A 15,380-nucleotide genomic window follows, 5' to 3' on the forward strand; every position below is an offset into this window, starting at 1 on the left:
CTCGAAAAACCATGCTAATATATAGTTATCGTTAACTCAATGCAGCAAAAAGGAACCCAGGCACTTACTGAATTTTTAATGGCTCAAGAGGCAAGCAGACAAAATCTGGCTGGTCACCCTTGTTTGCAACTGCTTTGTTGTAAGAGATGCAATACTAAGTAGATTTCTGAGAATGTTCCTTATCAACGAACAAAGTTCTTGCAATGAGAAAAGCAGCAGAAATTATGGTGGGTCTTCTGGATATGCTAGTCACTAAAGCAGCAAAGATAAAACAAAAATAAAGAACTCCACATCCCAGACTGGAGCTGAAGCAGTAACATAATCACTCGTCTTGTGGTGCACGCACAAGCCATGTTCCTGGCCCTCTTCCACTTGCTCACACAAATATTCCTGCTACAAGAAATACAGGCATTTTCTAAGTACATGTAGGCAAACTCAGTGAGGCAACAGTTAGTACAACTGGGCTCCTTGATTTTCAGAACAAGCTCTTCCTGCACAGTCTCAACATAAACACTGCTCAACAGTCGCAACAGTCTGAAGGTCACAGTAGCAACATGAGCTTTGACGTGAACATAGAACACATACATGGAATTTGCTAATGGACCTGAAACCACTGCATGCATCTGTAACGCACCATAGTCAGGAGCTTCCTTTCCCATTGAAGCTTAATGTCAAATACCATGCCCAAGTGAGCAAAGGTTGTGTACAGTGAAGTTCTTAGTTGCCAACCGGCCACTGAACGCTATCCTGGGTTACTGCGTGGGAAAAGCATTGAAATTTGTTGAAAAAAATCCGGATGCAGTAATTTACCAGATGTATGCATAGCAACTGAGGTTAAACAAAATGCTCAGCTTCTAGCCGGAGACGTCTTCCAAGGTTACCATGTTGTAATTATTATACCACAGATTTGTTAGCACTTATTACTTAGCACAGCCTGCTAAGTAATAAGAATGAATGAACTGCATGCATGAAAATAAAACATGGCCAGTAGTCTTTGCAGGCCAGCTTACAACAGAGCAGGAAGCACATGCTCGGCCCAAACAGCACGAGCTTTTTCTAAAAGAGGCTTGAAGAAGTGGCTGCTATATGGCACCTCTACAATTCCAAATTGGTGCGGCAACCACACCACAAAATGGCACACAGCTTTTCTACAAACGTGCAGCTGCGTCTGCACTTGTGTAAAATACGTGTGGGTCTCCAAAAGGGTCCCACTGGCACTCAAGTATGAGGCTTCCGATACTTGGTGGTGGGGCTCCTTAAGAGACCAGGGACATTTGATCTCCGGTAGGCCCACACCATGGCAACTGCAGTGCCACAGACCGTCAGGGGTTGCACCAAGGAAGGGAGCCTGGGAAAAAATATTGTGGAGGTAAATTCATGCACCACATAAAATGAACAAGACCACGATCAAGTTCCTTACAAAGCTGCTAACTGAATGTGAATTGAACAGAAACATACATCTGTATCAATCACAAAGCCAATTTCATGGAGCTCGAAGTTGGCATGATGTGCTTTCATGAACTCCAGGTACTGCTCCTTGGCCACCTTCTCTTTTTCTGCACCCCATCTGACAGCCTCAATGTTGAGTGAGGGCCGCCGCTGCAGGACGCTGTCCAGAAGGCCCTGGACATTTGTGTCTGCCTTCAGTGTTCGGATCTAAAAAATAAGATGCAGCTATTTTAATTCACTTACTCCTATGCTCTCACTACAAGCAAATAGTTACAAGTACAAAAATGATTTCTCACCCTGTGCATAGTGGTGCCAGTGAGCCTTCCGTACCTGGCTTCATGTCACAACGATGATTTGCTTGTTAACCTCGTGGCTTTTTCTATTCGCTCAATTTCACTGAGCGGAAGAAACATATCCTCAAGGAAGTCTTCCTTTGTGCTTCGTGCTTTTCTAGCATTCCTGGGTGAAAAATTAGGCATAATTTTTTTCCACCCAAAGCATACTGACTATATTTTGAAGTTGAACATCTCATTTCGCCTCAATCAAATATTTTGCAAAAATTATCAAAGGTGCAGCACTCATTAAGCATGTCGATGGAACACTAAGTGACGTATAATTAGCCATGTCATTTACCAACTACCTTTCATGCACCAGCCGATAATCTCAGAGCTAGACATGCAGGCCTAACAAAGTGCCTACTCTGCCATGGCAAGAAAACTTCACTGCCATTTCTTTTTGCACTGTTTGCAGCTAAGTGCATGTACATTTATTTCACTTGTTTCAAATGTCCACCTTCTAGCATTGCAGTGTGTTCTGCTATTGTTACCGCTTTTAATAGATACTCCTATTCATGTTTCTTTTCTTGTACAGCTTGCGTTGCAAATGAATGTGCTAGAGTTTGAGATCTAGAGTCATGCACTCACTTCTCGCATGATCACAAAAGGCAGCAGAAATTCTGGGATACATTGTTTTTCCGAAAGAGTAGATACAGGGTTGTCCATTCCTAGCTTGAACATGCGAGAGGTGCAGCAGTGCTTTTCAGATTGCCAGTGCGTCCAACATGGCTATGCATCAAAGCAAAGTGGAACAAGAGTAAAAGGTTCTAGAGCTGGTGCTTCTAATCATATACCGCTTTGCTTTGATGCACACGTGGAATGGACACACTAGCGTTCTTAAGAGCGCAGCCATGACATGCCGCTCGCGCGTTCAATCTAGATATGGACGCCCCTGTACGCTGGTTTAAAAATTCTGCTGCTAGCATTAGCTACCTGATGCAGCACAGAAACTCACGTATCAAGAAAGAGGTCTATATAATATAAAAGCAAGCAATAGCAGAACATGGACAGCCTGGGTTGATCCTGACCTATTACTGAATTGTGCATGACAGTGGCAACAAGAATTTGCAAATGAGCAAACATATAACAAAACATACTAATGCATGCAAGCTCCTGTTTTTGGGCAAATGTGCTTTCACGAAGACACTTGATGGCACTCAAACGTGAGAAATGTACCTTAAAAACGTGTACATTTCTTCATCCTCTGAAGCAGAGTCTGTGTCCTCTGAATCTGTCTTCGGAATGCTTCTCAGAACTACAGCACTTGAGCTTGCCTTCCTCAAGCACTGAAATATTTCTATGTCTCTCGCGTCATAGGTCTCAGAAGTGTGATTGGCTTCCGCAGCAAGTTTTCGTGCCTTCCTGCCGGGCATGCTCAAGTTAAGCTGGTCAACTGGGACCATGGTGGCCTAAAATGTAACAAAATTATGCACAATAACATGATGCAGGTATTAGTTGTTTCAAGAAAGCTTTCTCATGCCAATGTTAAATTTACCTTTTTGGACACAGCTGCACGCCAAGCACATGGCTGCGAGGTGCATGAGACATCTGCACGCTCCCGAGCCGCTGCCTCGAGCACAAACAGTAGTGCAGCAACATGGCTGCACACTTCACCTAGCCTGCATAACAAAGTACTCGATGATCACCCTGACATAAGAAGGATTTAGTGGAAGAAGTCAACTTACCCAGCTTTGCACTGGCAGTGGCCTGCCAGCATTTGTCCTGATGTGTCGTTAACACACCCATGTATCGTGGCCTTTTGCAGCCGCGGTTTGCGAGGGCATGACCTCGGCGCGCACAAAACTTATTTGCACATCAGCTGGCCTCCACAGGCGACACTTTCGGACCAGTCCTGCAGACGGAGGATACACCAGGAGATAAAAAAATGTACTTGTGATCCCAATGTTCCCATCCAAAGGCACAGCGAGGGAAAAAAATTAAAATGCATAAAATATCCAGCCTTAAAGGCGAACGGTAGTTTCTGACTTATGAAGCTGTACCTACATCAGATATCGACTTATCTGATAACCGGTTGGTCTGCAGAGTTTAGCGTCTAGGAGGTGTCCCGCAGTACGCAAGCTACCATGGAAGGCGCCAGATTAAATTCGTGCACGCGCAATTTTTAACGTGCCCACACATCACGCGGCACACGATGTGTGCGTTGCCGCCGCTGCTCGCGCAGGCTGAAGGCATCCCGCTACTGCGCTACCGCAGCGAGTCAAGTAGAAGAAACAGTTGACAAGTATTCTTGCGGGAATATAATAATTTTCTTTTTGTTCTTTGAAATGCGGTAGGTAACACCGACAGCGATGCCACAAACGCACAAAACGGATACAAACGCCACACAATTAATGCAGCGATTTCAACCGTCTAAAACAAGGGACTACATAGCCTGACAGTCCCTACGGCGCGTTGGCGCTGTGTTACGTTTCGCCTACGACGCGCGGTATAGCCGGCGCGGATACAACCGACGCCGGGGCTTCGTTCAAGGTGGCGGTCATTTGGACCCGTTCATCGCTGCCACAACGCCTCCCGCCAAGCGCGTCCAGGCAGGTTTCAATGCCACGTGTCTTCGTGTGTGCGTGTATGTGTGTGCATGTTGGTGCCCACGCTTGTCAAAGCGCGGCAGCCGGGGAGAGGAGCTCCCCAACTGGGAGGCGAGGAGGTCTGACCGGCGCCGGCCCGGCGGACGCGCACGTCACGTCTGAACATGTCCGAGCGTCGCCGTGTCGGGCGCCTCATCCCGAGCTGCTCCTTCTTGCCCTCGACTCCGTGGGTATAGAGGCAGCTGCCCCGGACGCCAAAGAGAGACTTCGATTTCTTCCGTCGAGTAACGTGGTCGCCCTGACCGGCTGCTCTTTTGCGATGCCAGAATAAACAAGTTGTTCTGTTGCCAGTCGACTCATCCTTTGCCAGGGCCTTCGGATGTTTCCAGCTGTGCCCCAGGCCGCCAGGCCAACGCTACCCTTGGGGCTTGCAACCCATTTGCAACACCCTGCTACCGTTGCCGTGCTTACCTACACTTATCTGCCATGCGGTCGTAAGTGCCATGCGATGGTGCTATAACCAATGAAGTACTGTGCGGAATGCTTGGTTCGCGCCATGCTGAGCGGTCTGCGCGCCCTGCTTGTATACGTACGAGAAGACACATCGGCCACTTACCTGACTCAAAGTAGTTGTAAGCCTCCAGAGCTTTGTAGTTCTCAACGTTTTCCGCAGTGAATTTGCTCGGTGAAAACAGCAGATATACAACAACGCTGCTCATCTTCACCGGCGGACACCGACGCTTCCCTTCTGCGCCTAGTACCCACTCGCTTTCCGGTACGGCGTACGGGTCCGGACACTGCGCACCGTATACATGGAGCTTCTCCATGTACTGCTTCTGGTCCGCACCGCTCAGGTTCACGACATAATCGCTCGCGGACAGCATGGTCGATGAAGCAGACAAAAAAAGCACATACAGCTCACTCTCGCTAGCTTGGTCGCACTGTAACTTAATGTAGCTTCGCAGCCTTTTGCCTACCACGAGGTCGCTAACGACTGCAGCGCCACCTCCACCAACTCGTTTGTTTGTAAACATGAAGGAGGTCCATAGGGGTTGTTGGCGGCCCGTGATATTGATAGTTGGCTTGTTATACTTAGTGCAGAGTGAAAGCACATCATGAGTCTCGAATAATTCTAGATGTGTTCGTATCGCTGCGCAGAACAGATAATTGTTTGTTCTTTTATCGATATAGCTTTCTGCTCAGGGTCCTAATTAGTGCCGAATTCTTTCTTACCTGCCAGCCTGTGAACAAATACTGTTCGAACGTTTAGTCTGATGCTTGGACGAGTTTGTATGCCATTTTCAAGAACAGCGCGAATTAGACAAGGACTGAAGGTAGACACACACAGACAAGCTCTGACTTGCAAACAAAAATTTACTGCCTGTTCACACGAATACACGGATACATCCTCTCATCTTTATACTTTTCTTTTCTCTTGCTTGCAATTTATATTTGTAATACGTTTCTGTTTTGAATTCTTGTACCCACTCTTTCCGGCAAGCGTTCGATTTCGAACCAACCAGCTCTCGCAGCCGAGACGCGTACCCAAGCGAATAAGCAGAGGCTACGGTAGTAAAATGTGCTACGAGCAGTTACTCATCAAAACTTGCTATCCAATAAATCATTAAAACAACCAAACTAAGAAAGAGGTGTGGTACTCACTGCTACTAAATTTGGTTGTTTTAGTGAGATAGGAGCCGCCACGGCAACCGATTAATGTTTATGATGTTACCACAGCAGAACGCATTGGTCTATTTCAAACCATGGCTGCTTTGCTAGACTGTGGCCGGCGCGTCGTGCTAATGGGTGGCTTTATTTGCGTACGTCATCCGCCAGGTCGTGCTACTTTTGATGCTCCCAGGGACAAGAGCGAAAAGTATTCTCACGTGTTGCAGGTGTCGCTGGGCTGATCAATACGGGAGCATCTCGCCCTCCTTCTCCCTTGTTCACGCTCATTCGAGGGCATTCTCGCGCTCGTATTGTTCAATGTAAGAACGTTCCGCTCTCGCTTCACATAGGCTTTTATCTGAAACTACCAGCTCCATTTGGCGATCATTGAAGGTTGTTTGATCAGCTCGGAGGCATTCATTGTTCAGAATTTAATGCACAATGTGCGCTTCGGAACAAAAATTTTTCATTCATATGCGACTGTAACTGCTATATTGTGCTTCTTGTGGCATTCCCCTGTTTGCCGCTTCGGTATTATTTAAGGAGGAAGTACGTGCGAAAGATTTTGAACTCGGCTGTTCTTTACTCTCGTAGGAAAGTCTAAAATCCGGCACTTCACAAAATTTGTACAGCTTGAATAAAATAACACGCAAAGCATCTGTCTCCAATGTGGTTGAAATTTCTATTATGAAGTGTGAACCAAAAAATCATAATGGGAGCCCAATGATGAAGAGCCGCCTCAGTTCGAAATTGTACGAAACGTGATTTGAACTGTGAACTCCAGGCATGAAACGCTTTACTCAACGAGCACTGTCTTTGACTGTGAAGTTTAATCTAAGGAGCATGTCCGAAACATAAATTTTCCTTCATCAATTCTTACACGGCAATGTGTAGAGCTCCTTCTCATATCCGTAATCCCACATTCCGTCGCATTTCACGTCCCTATTGGAGCTTTATCAGAACATTCTTGCTTCTTTATTGGCAGCTCGTTCACGAGGTATAAGTAGCAATTTATCAGTTACCTCTCAAAATCGCCTGGCCTTGATACAATTTCATGCGAATTTCACTCGTGTATTAACTAAATGAATGCGTCAAGAAAGTAGCACACCGTTGACTACTCGCTGTGGGAGCGGAAAATTTCGCCAGGAAAGCACCGGTTACTATGGTGCGCCAATGCAACAATATGCTATTGTTTACGTAACTGCATATACAAACATGTACTGCTTGTTTTCACTGCATATAACGGAATCTAAACTCACATTATCTAAAATATTTTTTGCGCACCGGTTGTATTTTCAGTTCTTTAGACACTACAATAACGCTGCAATAGGCGCAAATGATGCGATCGCCTGCCTGGGAAACGAAGCTTGATGGTCGGTTTTTGTTGACACAGCTAAGGACCAGCGCTTTCGCTAATTCTATCTTCTTTTTTCAATGTGAAAACATACTTGATTGTGAATGGTTCTAATCACTAGCATTCCCGGTGACCGTATAAATTTAATAAAACACTCAAATTTGTTGCCCACAGCTGGCGCCAACTGCTTCTGGCAGCCTGTATGTTGTCTCATAACATCGAATCACTGCAGTACATTATGCTTACTGTACGCGCTTCCCCAGACGTACGCAATGCTCTATTTAGGTCGCAGTTGACAGAACTACGTTAGATGGTCATTTGCATAAGGTGAAACTTGAGAATTCGCTTTAATCAAACGCCTGTATCGAACACACGAATCTGCACACTTGCTAGGCTTACAAGTCGAGGAAGTAGTCAGCCTGGCCGGCATCGAACGAAATTTCAGGCGAATCCCATCACTTCCAAGTGTTAATTTATGATCATATAAAATTTAGCCCATCCTTTCGGCTTTTCTAGCAAGCATAAGGCTGCGAGAAGCGCCGCAATTCAGGTCGTCAGCAGGAATCTCTTCATCGAGCTGCGACTGCAACCTCGATCGTAGACGAAAAAAGGCATGTCCACCGAAACCACCGCCCGCATTGCAGACGACTCTGCGGCCTGCATGTCCTTCCGACGTCCGGTGAGACTTTCAATGCGGCGGTCGATGTCGGATACCAGTATCTATCGCATGGGCACTCAAACTTTGGAAAGATAATCGCAGCCTCTAGTATTTTTTAGTGAAGTTCAAAACCGCAATACTTCGAAGAACCTTGCCATAGCCCGCATGAGAAACTCATCGTTTAGCATGATTCGTGCGTCTTAATATGTCCGCGAACACAACGCTGCAGATGCCGCTTCAATATCTCAGAGAGCGGATTTTTAAAAACTGCGCTTTACCTTCGATTAAACACCCTGTGTATATACTCAACATGCGCACATGCCGGCCAGGCAATTCGAGATAAATTTTGTGCTAAACAGGAACGTTTTAGGCGCTGTAATGGAGCTCGGCAAGTGCTGGCGACGACAAGCTGCAAATGTTGATATTTAGGAAAATAAACTAAGCGTTATGGCGAACTTGTCGCGTCTAAGTGGAATTGTGAAATAGGGCTTGCAGGTGCAATTAAAGTGAAAACCCATTCAACAGCCAGTGATGGCCACGCATAGGTTCTGTGCTGAGGCGAGAGGGAAATAAACCCGCAGTGAATTGAGGCCAATGACGAGGAATGTAGCACATGATAGAAGTTTTCGAATGGCATTCGGGAGCAAAACAAAAAAAATGAGGTTTCCAGTAGGCGGCGAAAACATAGCCCGCCGCCTATTTCCGTCCTTTATTTCCAGCTCTTTTTGAGATCTGTGCCATTTTAGAGAACGCTGACACGGCGCCGAGTATCGATAGCCGAGCAGAAGAACATCAACAGGACGAGTACAGAGCAGCGTCAGTTCACAATTTTGGATGGTCAATTCATCTGCGAGCACCACAATGACTTCTGCGGCGTTATAATGCCAAATTGCACAAGCGGGACAAATCCAAGCTTATCAGCACATGATTGTCTGAGCATTTACAGTAAACAAAATGCCTGCTTTTGTTTCCTTTCGTTGGGAAAGTACTTATCGAATGTAGGCGGCTCCACCCGAGGCAACTGTTTTGTTTTGTTTTTTTGTTTTAGTATTTCTGTGTTTCTCTAGATGCTATTCTCGTGAGACTTTTTTTGTTTTTATTGAAAACTTTCTTGACCAACTTAGATGAGATGGGTCGTTTTCCTCGCCATCTCGGATAAAAGTAACAGACCTCCTTTTTCAACTTCCGACACCTGCCACTGTGCGTGGGGGCGCCGCCTTACAAATTACTTCAGCTGTCGAGACCGGCGCAGTGTGCCCTTCAGTATAGTGTACTTCTCGAAGAAAGAAGTGCTTTGCCAAGTGGCGCTTCCCGCACAGTGGCACCAATCGCAACCTGGAGGGGTGGTCTGCTACTTTTGCCCACGATAGTAACTAGGCTCTTCCAATGGCTTTACACTCCATTCGGCTTTGTCCTGCCTCTTGGAGGTCGTCGATCATTCCTTTCTGTCGCACAAGCTTAACTTGGCTACGATACACTATGTACTGTGCGTTATATCTGTCTTTCACGTCGGCATTAGGACAGAAGCACATACCCCTTCCCTCGCGTGTGGGCGCATAATAGAGGTCGCTCAGTCCTCGCTGTATTGCGGTTCCTCTTTCTCAGCGGAAGAGTGGCATCTCTGCACGTGGATTCTCAGATGAGTCACGTCCCCAAAGCCCTGACCGCAGTGCGTGCAGTGCAGCGTGTACTGGCGGCTGTGAACTACTCTCTCATGCCTTGTTTTATTGCTGCGCGTCGCGAACCTCCGCCCACAATGCGAGCAGGCATGTGGCTTCTCTCCGGTGTGCGTCAGTATGTGTTGATTGAGGAGGCCGAGGTTGTAGAAACGCTTTCCGCAGAAACGACAAACGAGTGACGCAAACCTGCCGCCGGAGGAGTGCCGCATTTGGCGGTGACGCGTCATATCAGAGGCGCGTTTGAAGCGCTGTCCGCAGTCGGTGCACTCGTGAGGTCTCTTCTTCGAGTGTGTCAGCAGGTGGCTGGTGAGGTGATCCCTCCGTGCAACAGCCTTTCCGCACTCCTTGCACACGAAGGTCCGCTCGCCAGTGTGGGTCCGCTGGTGTTTGGTGACGTTGCTTCTGCATGGAAGCAAATGAAAGGAAGCGGGAAGAGAGCATATTTTCACCGGCATAGTTGACAACGATTACCAGAAAAGCAGGAATATTTCCTGCATAATACATAAACAACCTGCGCCTATCCATCATCATCATCGTCATCATCAGCCTTACTGCACCCATTGCAAGGTAAAGGCCTCTCCCATGTCTCTTCAATTAACCCTGCGCTTCGCCAGCTGCGCCCACCCTCTGCCCGAAAACCTCTTAATCTCATCCTCCCGCCTAACCCTCTTCCGCCCCCTGCTACGCTCGGCTTCTCTTGGAATCCACTCCGTTACCCTTAAGGACCAGCGGTTATCTTGCCTTCGCATTACATGCCCTGCCAAGCCCATTTCTTCCTCTTGATTTCTACTAGGACGTCTTTAACCGCGTTTGTTCCCTCACCCACTCTGCTCGCTTCCGGTCTCTTAACGTTACGCCCATAAAGAATTCAGCATGAAGAATTCAGATATTTTTTCCCGAATGCAACCGCAAGACTCTGCTCAGTTTGTTCTTGTAACAACAAAGTATTGATCATCTCCAACTCCGTTTAATCCGGACTGAAAATGAATAATTCCGGACAAGAAAAGGGGATGGTTGAGCAAGGCTGAGCATGAAATACCGTGCAGAATCGCTATAATCACAGTGCTGCATTTCCATTCCGTCAACGCCATAGCGCAACAACTCCTGGTCTTGCCTCCTGGCTGGTCTCAAATGTTTTTTTTATACGTCGATTTTTGCTGCGAAGCCAGTCATAATGCAAATTGCATAAAATGTAAGGCACATCACGACGAGGAATAGTAAATTATTTGTTGGGTGCGGTAATTGCTTTTCCAAATAATTAAGAAACCAAATTTGGTTGTATTCAGTTGCTTAAGCGAGAAATTTTCGCTCGGATTTCAGAATGCGACCAAACAAGCAACACAATCACCAGAGAAAATGAGAAATGGCTTCCGTTTAGTAGATTATGTAAAAAAAGAAACGAATAAAAAAGTGTTCTTGCAAAAATTCGACTCTTACGCGGTCTAAAGCAGTTCTCTAATGAACTGTGTAACATAAGAAACGGAAATCAGCGGTGTTAACTATGCATTTACACGTGCTCAGTAATATCCTATATTCCACGTGCCGACGAAGCTGAGTTACTGCGCTGTACCGTCGACGGTTCGAAAACGCGTGAAAAAACAGTTTCGAACTCGACGGGGCACAGAAGAGAAGGAAGACACAACACGCGCGCCGCCTTCTCCACGTGAAGTGCCTTCCTTCGTTTCTATGTCCCGTCCAGTGCGCGCTATTAGTGCCTAAGCACTAATTGGATGTGTACCAACGCAGAGAAGAACCGTCCGTTTTCTGTTCTATATTTGTTCGCAGCCGGCCCATCTCGAGCGTTCCGTCCTGCGGCGCTGCCCGCTCATATCGTCTTCTACGTGGAAGTAATCTTGTGGTTATAACCCCGTTGGAAGATATTCCTCTGCCCGCTCATGATCATCTTATACGTAGCAGAAATCCCTGCTTGCGCAGTAATCACAATATAGAAAAAAAAATTTTCTGCACCATGTCTTAACAATGAAAGCAAGACATATATTGGCTTACTTGTTATTGCTGGAATAGGGGCAGTATCTACAGCTGTAGCTCCCTTTCAGCTTCTGCGAGTGGCTGCTCTGCCGATGCCTCTCCAGAAGCTCTTGTGCGGAGAACTGGTCGCCGCATGTCTCACAGGGGAAGGCCGGAACAGGAGCAGACTTAGTGTTTTCACCCTCTGAGAATGGATCAGAGTAGACAGGATGTTTTGGTAGACACCGTAAAATTGAGACCATATTCATTTTAATACCGCCCTTTCTCTAATAGTCAGAAACGCCACCGGAAACGCACGGCAACAAAACAGGCGAAGTTGTCTGTCGGAACCTTTGTTACTTAGAAGAAAGAATCGAATGAAAACTTCATTTCACTAGATGCTTTCTTGTAAAATAATTACGAAGGCTCATCCTTGGAAAATATTCACGAGACGTCGCGGGCGCCATTTTGTTGTACAGCGCGCAGCTTCAGCGGCAAACACACCGGGCTGCCTTTCGCTCTGCCCCAAGTACACCTACATGGCGGTGACTGTGGCTCGGTTGAATTCTCCCTATACTACCGCTCCTACAAACGACAACCTTGCCCGCAGTTTAACTAAAGCACGATTTCGAATAGGGTGACAGAGAGCGCAGTGAATATGTGTTCATCACACCTTTATTTCCTAACACCACTCACTCCTCTCCCCTTTTCTCATTCTGAGTTAACGCAGGGGGGTTTTAATTCAAGATCATTCACTTCAAAACGCATCTTTAGAGTCTGACCAGCATAGATTTGCTCACAAGAAATAAAATAGGACCGCAGTAAAATAGTCAAACTTGGTCGGCAACATTAAATTACAACTACTTAGCAAAGTGGACCATTGTAGTTAACTTCCCGAGCTGCAATTGAAGTTTAAATGAGCTGTTCTGAAAATACTTATTAAGTGGGTGATTTGTGACTAATGAAAGCACACTTGTGGTCATATCGCGTACAAGTCTGCAAGGGGGCCAATAATAAAGAAATATTTCTTTAGAGCGTTACCACTTATTTGCGTGGTAGCGGGGGCGGCGTTTACGTCCGGCTTCATGAAATGAGGCGTAACAACCTCTCCTGCATTAATTCCTTCCTTCATGACCCCAACTATTCGGAGAAGTTGGAGTGCGAGACCAGGGCGACGACATTTCCAACAGTTCCAGATACAAGTGACACACTCTTGACCCCCTCGGAGCAAGAAAAGTCGCGGCCTGCCGCCCCGAGACATGCTTCCGAACGCCGCTGCGATGAGCCCAGTGGCAACGTTCTGACGCTGCTTATGTAGTGCCAGTAGAAAATAGGCACATATGGTGGAACCAGCGAAACTGACGCAGGATAAAACAAAGAGGCACACACACAACACCGTACTCACACAAACCTGTGCATTATGAACCAACTAGCCCCGCAATTAACTCTGTCGAAATAAAATCGGCATGTGGGATAGCGTGCTTTAAGGTGTGCGTGCGCCAAACGCTATTTCATATCGAGCATTACATTATGCTTGCTTTGCGTACCCTACTTTCCCAGTTTATCGTACGCGGCTCTTGCGCGCTCTAAAACATCTTTTTACAAAATGGAGGCGCCAATTGAGGAAGTACCCCTCGGACTCTTGCCTAGGACTGAATTCGTCGTTTTTACTGTCGTTTTCAAGTGCGTTCACTGGCAATAAATTAGGCTTTCGTTTAGTCTCATCTCGGCTATAGCAAAACGTATGAGCAATAAAATTGCCTTATTATTTTACCTAGGCTATGATTATGCCGTTTCTAGTCTCAAAAACTAGCGTCGATTTTTTGACAAAAATTCCCCTATTTCAGGCAACCTGGTGGCACCACTAGGCTGAGCTTATCGTTACATCTCCGCTTGCATACGCTCAACTAAATGTGTTATTGTGACAAATCGCATACCTTGCCGCAAAATGCGTGCGTTTAGCGTACATAAACGAGCATACACTTATGGTACGTAGACAGCGTGAATTATATTCTTTTATAACCATAACTGTGTACACCGCGAGCAGAGGAACGCATATGACTAGGGGCAGAGGAACACATTTAACCAGCTCTCCTGGTTGACTGAGGAGGTCTCCGCCAAAGGGATGCTACGGGATTAGGTTGTGTTTCCGTCGAGATGATGTACTAATGCCTGAACAAGGTCCCAGAAATCACTAGATAGGTGTGCATAATCTTAGACTCAACGAACTTGGTTTCATGGTCTTTAAAAAGGCTGGCTGTACGAAGAAGCATGAAATCAAGTTCGCTGGGTATACGGAATGTGTATAGAATACCATTCACTTTCAGAAATAAATATATAGGTCAGATTGGAAGGCGCCTGACACAGCGCGTGCGTGAACATCGTTACAATTCAAGTAAAAGAACGATGGTTTCACTGATGTGCATTTGCATGAAATGCAAATCGAAGAGCAAAACTACAAAACAACTATAAAGAATGCACTGTCGTCACTAGGAATGGTTGCGAACTGAGGCACAAAATCATTGAGGCAGAAGTCATAGATAGCTTTAGTGACAAGTGCATCGCTAAACAATGTGTCGGGCTAGAGCTCTCAAAGAAGTAGAATACCTAAGAAACCACTAAGCAGTTCGTCTTTGGGCCCTTCGCAATGTATGGGCACGTCGTGTGTATCACTCACGGTTCAATATAAACCGTTGGAAGTTAGCTCTCGTGTGAGAGGCTCAGAGGCTCAGTTCCTGTATGCCCTCCCGCTGGTCCGGATGACCATACACCAGCAGCTGGCTATCGAGCGCTCCTGGAGGGCTGCAGTCCCTCTGTGCTTTGGACTTCCCCGTAGCTCCCAGGTCCCGGCCACACTTGCTGAGGCCGGGGTGTGGCCCATGGTGCTGCAGGCCCAGCGGACGGCACTCCGCCATGTTGTGCGTCTGCACCACGCCTCGCTCGGACGTCCCCTCCTGGAGCTCCTTCTCGGCCATCCACATTCACGAATGGGGAAGGTTGCCCAGGAGCTCGAGCAGTTGGTGGGAGGGCAGCCAGAGCGCCTTCCTCCCCCTCTACGACCGGACCTGGCCATCTGTTCAGGGTGCTCATGCCACCATGTGGAACCAAGCCGATGCGCCTCACCCCTGCAGTTGGCCTCCGGCAGGAGGCAATAGCGACCCTGGAGGAGGACTTGGCTGGCTGCACTCAGCTATACACGAAAGGGTCGGTCCTCATGGATGCCTGCCCGTCTGCCGCAGCTGCCTGCACTGCACCTTCATTGGGAGAGAGCCGGCAGGCCAGGCTCCCGTTCGTGGCCAGCTCGTCCACATCAGAGATGGTGGCCCTCCACCTGGCTGTCGACATCCTGGAGTCCGACCCCGCATTGCAGTCTGCGGCCTTTCTGAGCGGCTCCAGGGTGGCCCTCCAGCTTCTGCAAGGAGACACGGGGCCGGCTTCCCGTTGTACGCAAGTTGCCCGCGAGACTCAACAGCATCTGTTCCCGTGGATGCTCTATCTCTGGATCCCCAGCCACGTTGGAGTCCCAGGCAATGAGGCCGCAGAAGCCCTGGCCAAAGCTGATCACGGAAGCCGTACCCCCTGCTCTACTGCTGTGGTGCCTCTGCATGCTGCCAGAACCATAACGGAGGGGCAGCTGCGAATGAAGCACCCCGACCCAAGGGTTGCCCGAGGGACACCCCCTCCACGCCTGCCAAACAAGAAGCTAACTAGACGGCACAGGTC

The 15,380-nt window shown here is 47.5% G+C and overlaps 1 protein-coding gene across 1 annotated transcript; it reads right to left on the reverse strand.

The window, feature by feature from the left end:
- Positions 1 to 8,969: 8,969 nt before the first annotated feature.
- LOC144129654 (zinc finger Y-chromosomal protein 2-like) lies at positions 8,970 to 14,632 on the reverse strand. The gene is made up of 3 exons (XM_077663765.1): positions 14,401 to 14,632; positions 11,697 to 11,862; positions 8,970 to 10,091 (listed from the first exon to the last, which is right to left on the reverse strand). The coding sequence occupies exons 1-3, from the start codon at positions 14,630 to 14,632 to the stop codon at positions 9,581 to 9,583; spliced, it is 909 nt and encodes a 302-aa protein (XP_077519891.1). The 3' UTR covers positions 8,970 to 9,580.
- Between the last annotated feature and the right edge of the window lie 748 nt (positions 14,633 to 15,380).

Source organism: Amblyomma americanum, chromosome 4, assembly GCF_052857255.1.
Source record: "Amblyomma americanum isolate KBUSLIRL-KWMA chromosome 4, ASM5285725v1, whole genome shotgun sequence".
NCBI classification, from domain to species: domain Eukaryota; kingdom Metazoa; phylum Arthropoda; class Arachnida; order Ixodida; family Ixodidae; genus Amblyomma; species Amblyomma americanum.